A 9,939-nucleotide genomic window follows, 5' to 3' on the forward strand; every position below is an offset into this window, starting at 1 on the left:
AACCAGTAGGGCACTTCATGTTTTTACCACTCCAGAGGGAACTTAAGTGTGTGTCTTGTGACTCAAGAGGGCACTTTAGCGTGCCGAGATTCTGTCCATTGCCAACAACAACTTTGTTGTTTTCAATGTCATAAATAAATAAACCTTACTTACTACCATACTTACAATGAAGTTCATATTCACCTTAGTAAGTAACATTATTTTACTTATATTATATATTCGAAGTACACATACTTTGTTTACTTTGTTATTTGTATTTCTAGCAACGTTTGCTTTTACTCCACTACATTTCCTAAATAAATTACCAAATAAAATGATAAGAGGAAGAGTTGGTAATGGTCTGTATTTACAGTACAGAGCTTTTCTAGTCTTGGTGAGCAGCTTTACACTATAGTTTTGTCATTCACCCATTCACACATCTTTCATACCCATTCACACGCTTCAACACGGGGTTACATGTCTTGCTCAAGGACACATATAGACTAGTAGGGCCAGAAATGTAACCCACAACCTTCCATCCAGTTGACTTGACAACTTTCCCTACCACTGAACTACCATGGCCTCCTTAATCCTCACTTTTTTAATACTTTTATTTCTAAAAACGTAAGTTCATTTTATATCAAGTACAGTAAATGTCATATACATTTTTGACTTGTCCAAAGTGACTTGAACTTCTACCAAAGTCATTTTCTAGTGAGATACTTGTACTAAAGTATTCCTTTTAGGTACTTTATACAAGACTGGGCTACTGTAGATGATTTACAGACATGTAATGATTGGAAACTTTAACTTTAACGACAATAATGAAAGAAAATGTATGGCTATGTGATCACTATGGTAACAAAGGTTTTGTTCCCGACGTCACTTCCGCTAAGCTCAACGACGCCGGGAAGTACCGTGTGCGCTTGCTGCTGTGTAATTGAAACTAGACGGCAAAGTTCATTCATTCATTCTTTGAGACGAAATCTCACGTCGTCTACTGTCCATTACACGTCAGCTTACTCAGTCAGGTAAGCTAACCCAAACCGTGTAGCTCTGTCGGCTAACGTTATCTCGTTGGTCTGGTTAGCGCTTGTGTTTTATTCGCTGCTAGCCAGTGTTAGCCACCTCGTGCTAAAAATATCAACACCAGTGACTGTGAATGTGTTTGCTGTAATTAGGTGGTTTTCTGTCGCTGTGTGTGGAAACATGCAAGCAAAGCGACACCTGTGTGACACCAGACAATGTCTCTGTGTGTCATTATTCTTTTCACATTCACTATTCTGTGTCCTGACACCTCTCCTTCTGTTTTCACCTAATCCCTTCTCTCTACAAGGGGTGTGTGTGTGTTTGTTTCTGTGTGTGTGTGTGTGTGAGTGTGTGTGAGTGAAGAGCAGGTGTGAGCCATGTCAGTGTCAGTGATCATAAAGTGGGGAGGTCAGGAGTACTCTATCAGTTCCCTGTCCGAGGAGGACACAGTGATGGACCTGAAACAGTCCATAAAGACTTTGACCGGCGTGCTGCCAGAAAGACAGAAGCTGCTGGGACTCAAGGTCAAAGGTGAGAAGGGCCTCACTGATGACAAGTGCATTGCACGCAGAGCTGCAACTCACGCTCTCTTGGAGCAATTTTGGTCCAGTAAATGTCAGAAAATGTGGAAAAATGTCTTTCAAACCTGGAAATGATGATGTTCACAAATCAAATGTGAAAAAAGAACAACTATAAATACTAAGTGGGGTTTCAGCTATTTTGATCTCTTTGATATCCCCCAGGAAAACCTGCGGAGGATGAGGTGAAGCTGGGCTCACTGAAGCTGAAGCCTAACACCAAGATCATGATGATGGGAACCAGAGAGGAGAGTCTGGTAGGTGACTCCAGGGTCTACAAATTAATTACTCTTTGTCTTTATTTTATGATCTCCTTTGCTTATTTGTACACATGTGCTTGTGTTTTATTTTGTGAAGGAAGAGGTTTTAGCCCCTCCCCCAGAGAACGATGATGTGGTCAATGATTTTGATATTGAGGAGGAGGTCATTGAAGTGGAGAACAGGTAAGTTATTCTTTTTATTTTTGTCCATGAATGTTATAGAGCCTGGTTAAAAGTTGTTATTTCTGTTTTCAGAGAGGAGAACCTCGCTAAAATCGCCCGCAGAGTGAAAGACTATAAAGTGGAGGAGTTGAATCCACCCAGAGAAGGCAAGAGCCTTCTGGTATTGGATGTGGATTATACACTGTTTGGTGAGTTATTGTAGATCCAAACTGTTATATTGGTTGTTGAAAATTGTCTTTATGATTTTAGGTCTCGTTAAGCAATTCGAATTTGGACACTGTGCATTAATATCTGTTTGTTTTCAGATCACAAGTCGTGTGCAGAGACGGGTCTGGAGCTGATGAGACCATACCTGCACGAGTTCCTGACATCAGCTTACGAGGACTACGACATTGTCATTTGGTGTATGTCTTTACATTTATTTTATTATATATCTTCTCTTCTAAGTTTGCATTGAAGAAGTGTACTGATACCAGTTTCTACATGTAGAATGGATGTCTTACACACTGTCTCTCTCTCTCTCTCTCTTTAGCTGCTACAAGCATGAAGTGGATTGATGCCAAAATGAAAGTAAGATGTTCAATTTTCCCACTGTTGAGTGCTGGTGTCATGATGCTGCTATGTTGCTGTACTGTACCAGTTTTGTCAAAAGGTGGCAGTGTTCATCCATTTTTAACACAGACAGACAGTGTTTGTGTATTTGTTACCTCTTTAAGGTACTTTAAGGCAAACCTGTGTGTGTGTGTGTGTTTGTGTAGGAGCTGGGAGTGACTGACAACCCCAACTACAAGATTACCTTCATGTTGGACAGTGCAGCCATGATCACAGTACACACTCCTAAGAGAGGGGTTGTAGAGGTTAGTACATGATGCGACTGATCTGTGTCACTGCTGTGATTCCTTCACATCGTCATCATCATCATCAGAGTATGTGGCTGATGGAGATTTCACTGACTTGCTGCCTCGTGTCCAGGTGAAGCCCTTGGGTGTGATCTGGGGGAAGTATGGAGAGTTTTACAACAGGAAGAACACGATCATGTTTGACGACATCGGACGGAACTTCCTCATGAACCCACAGAACGGACTGAAGGTGGGCGGCCGACATCGCCGTTATCATTTTGACCTTCACCTCTTCCTCCTCATCATTGTCGCGCGTGTGTGCGTGCGTTTCCTGTTTTTCTGTTTTATGTGGCGTCCGTATTCTTTAGATTCGACCCTTCATGAAGGCTCACCTGAACAGAGAGAAAGACAGGGAGCTGTTCAAACTTTCGCAGTACCTCAAAGAAATTGCCAAGCTTGACGACTTCACTGGACTCAACCACAAACACTGGGAGAGGTTGGCGCACGTGATAATCTCAAATAAGACCTTCGACAGCTCTAGAAAGCAGCAATTAGCTGGAGCCCTAACGCAGTATACAGTAATATTTGAATCCCTGTGTTTCTAGGTACTTATCCAAGAAGCAGCAGCACCACTGAGGACGGGTGTGGACGTCATCCTCAGCTAAGACGTGGACTGGATGCCTCTGTCCCTTCATCCAGTTCTCGGGCACATACGAGTTCATTTCAAACCTCACCTACATTAATCCTGCAGCGAGCGACACTCAAACGCTCAGGACGGCGACAGGCTTCCCAATTTATATACAGTATGTGCATGTTATCTGTGTCTCGCAGATGGTGACGAGCCATACATTTTCTTTCATAATTGTCGTTAAAGTTAACGGCGAGCAATCTGGTGTTCATGAAATTGGCAGTTTATTGGCATACACATATATATATATATAAAATGCTGTTGGGAGCAGTTTAACACGTAATATCATGCAACAATCCTAAATCGGTTCAGATCGTCGCCTAACTTTCATCCAAACTCTTGACCTTGTCACACGTGTTGATGGAGAACATCTGTTGTCTGTCGTGACCTTCATGGAAAGGTCACTGGAGTCATATCGGAGACACCTTTACGTGTTTTTTTGTTTTTTTTTCCTCCCGTCTCTGCTGTGAAGCTGGACGCACAAACGGAGACGTGTGTACATGTTTTTGTTTCGTTGTTGTAGGTTTTTGTTTTTATTCACTCTAAATGCACTAGACTTATGTTGTGAAGAGGTTTTGACAAAAAAAAAAAAAAAAACATTTTGGGTGAAATACATTGAGGAACAATTTAAGGATGTGGAATAATAACGGGGAAGAAAACGACAGCACAAAACATGCATCTCGTTTGTTTTTTTTCTTCCTTTTGTAGCCTCTGAAGTTAGTGTGTCTGCTCACAGGAGAAGAGGAACAAAGAGATGTTCCCTTTTTTCATGAGATCTGCCTTCTGGTGTTTTCCCTCATCGCATCTTTACATCCCGGCTGTAAATAATGACAATAAACCCCTTTTTTGTACCTGAATTGTCTTTTCTGTTTGTCGTTTAACCCACAACTTATTCATGTATTGAATAAATGACGTATGTCCGACATGTTACACACACAAAAAAAAGCCATGCATTGTGATGTTCATCAGTTTATTATGAAATGTAAAAACAGAAAAGGTAGAAAGTGTATGTCTTAACAATATAAGTTAGTTAAATAGAGACACAATGAATGATAAATAAATACTATACAGGTATAATTCCCTCCCAATGCACACAACCTGTTTATTTGAAAACAACTGGGAGTGAGAAAAAAACATCTCCATCCATCTTCATTGTCTTTATGGCAGATTAGCAGACCGCGTGTTGTTTGTTCACTCTGGAGACGAGAGAGAGAGATTGGGATTATTTGGATGTATGGTCTTCAGTAACGACGTCACGCGTCCATGCACTTACCCGCACTGGTTCCAGTGGCTCCATGGTCCGTTAGTATATTTGTCCTGCGCCCGCACGCAGAAAACGTACTTCTTATGCTTGACGGTGACTTCATACTTTGTGTCCTCGGTGATGTTGTGCTGCAGCGAGAGAGGAGGCGGCGTTTTAGAGGCAGAGAAATGCAGTTTCACCACAGCTGCGCGGGTAATCTGATCTATATCTGATCTATGCATGCATCCATTACCACAATGTGCTCTTCAGAGTCACAGGAATGTCCATGATGGACCAGTTTGACCTGGAACTGCAGGCCATAGTAGGTGCGCGGGGTTTCCCAGGAGTCAGGGTAGCTCCAGGTGAACACCTTCCCATCACTCAGGCGCAGGTCAGACAGTTCTTCTGGTCTCACTGATTTAGACGATTGAGAAGACGGTCTTTAATATTCCGACCACGTTGACTTTGATGTGAATAGTTAACAATGACTCACCGATGTCTCGCAGATAGAACACCTTTGTGTAGGCCTCCAGGCGAGAGTAGCTGTGTATGTAAACCGTGAGATAGATGCGGTGTTGCTCCTCCTTGTATGGACAGCTCAGAACCTGACAGTGAACCCCTGATCCGTCAGCATCCAGCACGCACGCGATCTTTTCCAAATGACTGGATGCAAACACAAACACATCGCTGTTCTCAGTGACTGCCGATCGACTCCTGATGGACGGACCGAGCGTTTGAAACTCACCGCTCTGCCTTCACCAGGAGCACGGCGGCGTTGGATCTGTACTGCGTTCTTTTCCAGGTGCAGTGGAAGGCGCCTTTGTAATTTGGTGTCGAACAGTGGATGTGACCTAGAGGAACAGGAACATGGTTAGAAATCTGTCAGATCTTATGATCTCGCTTTGGTTGAAACGTTCCCGTGAGTTCAACATTTGAACCGTTGAAGTCAGAAGATGACTTGGAATGGTTTGACTAAAGCACCAAGAAACCCAATTAATACTCTCTTGTTAACAAATAAACTCCAATCATGTGTTGTACCCAGAGAAGGACGACAGCTGGTGTAACAGAAGTGTCACAGCCACTTTTACCTCCCTGTCTTCTCTCCGTCCAGTCAGTCGTTATCTGTCTCTCTGTCTGTTTGTCCTTTTGTCTCCGAGTGTAATTTCCCCTTATCTCACCTTCTGCGGGGGATTTCTCCACCAGGATGACGGTCCTGTTGTCTGGGTCCAGTTGGACCAGGATCACAGTGTGGTTGAGGTATTCTCCGTGAGGACCCAGGTGACAGGTGTAATTTCCAGCGTCCATCTCCTCCACCAGGACCTTGACGTGGTTCCCCTGCAGAGGTGGACTCAGCTCCATGCCTGAAACAAGGACATGAGTCAATCACGCAAAAGATAACCATTTAGAATCTTAATATCACATGGTATAAATACTTTTGCTAGTAGAAACAGTATTTATTTCTAAAGGTGCAATCAGGAGATAACAAATAAGTTTCATTTCAGCCTAATCTAAATTTTACCACAATGGACCTTTAAGTCTCGCTTAAAAATGTACTTTTATCAGAAAGGCCTTTATGATTTCATCAGATTTGACTTCTCACATCAGTTTTATGTAAGAAAATTTGGATTTACCGTCTGTATATTGTTAGGAAAATGACGATTTTGAAGGTTTTATTACCATTTTTCTTCCAAAACACAGGCTGATTCTGATACGCGCCTCCACACGTCAGAGGAACGTACTCCCGCCTGTCGTCGCCGTGAGGCACCCTCAGGACCAGAACTGGTTCAAACAAAAACAAACAAAAAAAACCCCCAGTCTTAAATCAACGTGGCAAGGTGGACATTTGTTTTTAGTGGGGAAGGTTACGCACCATTATCCATGAGAATCTCTATGTTTCCTTGGTCGGAGTAAACGCCGCACAGAGCGGAGAACAGGAGCATGAGGAGCAAGACGCCCATCTGTGAGAGGAGACGAAAACATCATAAAAAAGGAGTATTTATTACACAAATGGAGAAGACTTGGTATTTGTGCATAAAAAAAGAGAAATCCAAACAACAAAAGTGTATCTTTCCAGCAAAAGGTCAAGGGTTTGACCCCTGTGTCACTTCAGTATAAAAGTATCTGCTGAATGTAAATGTTGTAGGGTTAAAAAGAACTATAGTTTTTCTCTGTAAAGTAACTTAATGATATTGTCCATATTTATGTTCGTGTGTCGCAGTGTTGTTCTCACTTCAACTGAGGATTGTTTCTCTTTCATTTATTTGAACACTTGACACAAAACAAGTTGGGAATTTAACATTCCACGCTTGACCTTTGCTAAACTTTTACATTTGCTTTCAGATTTTTGTAAAAATGTTGAATATTTGGACTTTTAAAGCATTTTCCGAGAACTATGTGACTTCAAATAAAGCTTTTTTTGTGGCAAGAATTGGCGTGTTCAATCGATTTATTGATTTATTTAAGTGTTATTTAAACATCATTTCTCCTGCCTGAATAAATCTGTCATTATCACCTGTTTTTCACCAACAAATAATAACAATAATAATAATAATAGTGTCATCCTTTAAAAATAAGAATAACGTTACACCAGTGTGGTAAAACAAATAAAACAAACGACAGGTCTTACCTTGACAAAGAGACTTGATCCTCACTGATGGAAGCTAATCTGAGAAGTGAATGTGTTCAGTTTGTCATCAGCCTGTGGCTTTATGTATGTACGGCAGTTAAAAAAAACACACACACACACACAGGAACTTCCTTATTTATGTCTGTGGTTGTGAGTGTGAGTGAATGAAACATAAGGATGACATAATGATCTATTCCATAAGGTGAACTCGAAGACAATAGGAGACCTTTATCCAGAATTATTTGGACAGAAGTTTACGCCGTGGTCATCATTCAGCGTCACTTTATGCATTTGTCACGAGCGTGTGATGATGGACACGCGTGTATATGACGCCGAGGTGTGTTTATCACTTTATTACTCATGTTACCTGATTTATAAAACAAAAACCCTTATTAATGGTGAGAATTTGGGCACGTATCCACACTTAGTCAAGTGTACACACATAAATATGTGTGTGTGTGTGTGTGTGTGTGTGGGTGGTTAAGAGAGTCATGAGGAGAATGACAATGACAATGACAAAATCTAAGAACAAAGGTCCACTTCACCCCCATCATCTTTAATCTGCAGTAATCGTGCGTGTAATATTTCAGTGGAAAGGGAACTGGCAAAGTGCACATGACGTGCGCACGGTAATTGAAAACTCTCCTGGATATGGGAAGAAGAACAAGAAAGCAAAAGTGTCGATGACGACACTCGAACTCTGTGGAAGTGTAAAAGGAGAACAGAGATGCCTGAATTGCAGGTATAAAGAGAAATGAAAACATGTTTAAGGACTAATAAAAAGAAGATGGTCATTTTTGGAAGATACCTGTGGAGCGATATGATTATTGCAGGAGTTTCCACTATTTCCACTTCATTGAAAGAGGCTCACATTTCCTTCTAGCCATTGGAGCTGTGGGGGAAATGTAAAAAAGACGAGTGTATCATATTTGGACTCGCGTGGCATTTGACTGCCGCTCTGCGAGTCTACAGAAAAACTCCCCTGTATCACACCTTGTACAGTGACATGAGACAAGTCAGTCATCTGGACCACAACGGTGTTCTCTTGTTGTGCTTCCTGCTCTGTGTTTTGTCTCTAAATAAAACAGCCAGTTAGAGTCCAGGTCACATTTAAGGGCAAAGCGAAGCACAAAATGGAGACCCTTCAGCACATTTACTGCCTCTCAAGTGGGTCATTAAAGCTCCTTATTTCTCCACATTAAAACCCAATTCCACCACTGGCAGCGTGACATCTGCCCTATTGTTGCCGAGCTGGGAATGCCAGGTGACAGCACTTCTCTGAGGGCACAGTGCGTCGCGTAACCTGGCAGGTTCTCCGCGGAAAAGCCTCGTTGCGTCAGCGCGAATTTTCCTTGTTCTCTTTGGCGGCAGCGGGTAGATTGAGAAGAGGGAAGTTGAGGTGAGGGAAGGAGGAAATCGAAGGAAAAGAGAAGCTGCTCTATTCTGCAGACTTTGACCTTTAAATATGATATTAATGACCTCTAACTTAGCATGGATGTAAATAATAGGACAATATATCCAAGCCAGAATTTAAAATGAGATATTTGATGCGAGGAACCCATTGTTATCCTTCAGATTATTATGATATTTGTGGATTTGCGGTCATTTTTGAGGCGGTTAACGTGCTTAAAACGTCTTGACAATTTACATGGAAGTCAGGTTTCGCGAAAAAGGCGATAGTGAAATCGTTTCTGGGCTTGTGCGTTGCTTGTAGCGCCCCCTAAGGTGAAAACAGAGGCAAAACTTGGTTACAAACAAAAAAAGTTGGCCTCAACTCAACAGGAAGTCGGCCATTTTGAATTTGGGCGATTTGCACCCTACGTAAATCTGGGTTGAGGAATTTTCGGAGGGCTGTGGTGCCGGAAGTGACGCACTGAGGGCCCGCGCCGGCAACGATTCCCAAAGCTAGAAGTCCTGAGGTTTTCACTACTATAGAGGATTTTGAGAGAAATCTCATAAAAGTGGAAGAAGAGGCTTAAGAGGTATAAGAAAACAACTCAATTTCGGGGGAAAGAGCAGGAGTTTAGGGTTAGACATGGAGAAGAAGTGAGGTTAGGGCCTAGATGACCTTCTAAGGCCACAGCTATATTATACAGCTAAGTCCTTAGCCTCGAAACATCATACATGACACAACAAACTGACCCTGAACACGTGTACACCATCATACTACATACTATTACGTGGTTTTGCAGTCAATTGGGAGGAGATTATCGAATAAAGGTGAAAAAACACAGTGACTGTTGAGTGAGGGAGAGTCTTTCCCAAAGTTCCACCAGAGGAAGCTCACGTAGCACATTTTAGGAACCACGGTGCTAGACTAATCAGCCACTTTATTAGGTACGCCAATTCAACTGCTTCACTCAAACAGTAATTTGGCCAATCACAGGGCGACAACTCGACCTGCTGAAGTTCAAACCGAGCATCAGAATCAGGACAGAAGTGGATTTAAGTGGCGTTTTCTATCAACAGAGGGTTTTTTTTTTGGGTTAAGAGAGAATGCGCTGAATTTCTCTG

At 42.1% G+C, this 9,939-nt stretch overlaps 2 protein-coding genes across 2 annotated transcripts; one reads left to right on the plus strand and one right to left on the minus strand.

Moving 5' to 3' along the window:
• The first annotated feature begins 1,349 nt into the window (after positions 1-1,349).
• ublcp1 (ubiquitin-like domain containing CTD phosphatase 1) lies at positions 1,350-4,407 on the plus strand. The gene is made up of 10 exons (XM_044042081.1): positions 1,350-1,539; positions 1,752-1,843; positions 1,944-2,029; positions 2,102-2,217; positions 2,335-2,433; positions 2,562-2,599; positions 2,788-2,886; positions 3,002-3,118; positions 3,237-3,364; positions 3,474-4,407. Exons 1-10 carry the CDS (start codon positions 1,386-1,388, stop codon positions 3,502-3,504), a joined length of 960 nt encoding a protein of 319 aa, XP_043898016.1. The 5' UTR covers positions 1,350-1,385; the 3' UTR covers positions 3,505-4,407.
• Positions 4,408-4,509: 102 nt separating this feature from the next.
• Positions 4,510-7,963, minus strand: LOC122779594 (interleukin-12 subunit beta-like). The gene is made up of 9 exons (XM_044042082.1): positions 7,426-7,963; positions 6,670-6,757; positions 6,477-6,578; positions 5,978-6,160; positions 5,545-5,650; positions 5,293-5,462; positions 5,053-5,213; positions 4,830-4,948; positions 4,510-4,752 (listed from the first exon to the last, which is right to left on the minus strand). Exons 2-9 carry the CDS (start codon positions 6,755-6,757, stop codon positions 4,725-4,727), a joined length of 957 nt encoding a protein of 318 aa, XP_043898017.1. The 5' UTR covers positions 7,426-7,963; the 3' UTR covers positions 4,510-4,724.
• Between the last annotated feature and the right edge of the window lie 1,976 nt (positions 7,964-9,939).

This window comes from Solea senegalensis, linkage group LG13 (assembly GCF_019176455.1).
Source record: "Solea senegalensis isolate Sse05_10M linkage group LG13, IFAPA_SoseM_1, whole genome shotgun sequence".
NCBI lineage: Eukaryota > Metazoa > Chordata > Actinopteri > Pleuronectiformes > Soleidae > Solea > Solea senegalensis.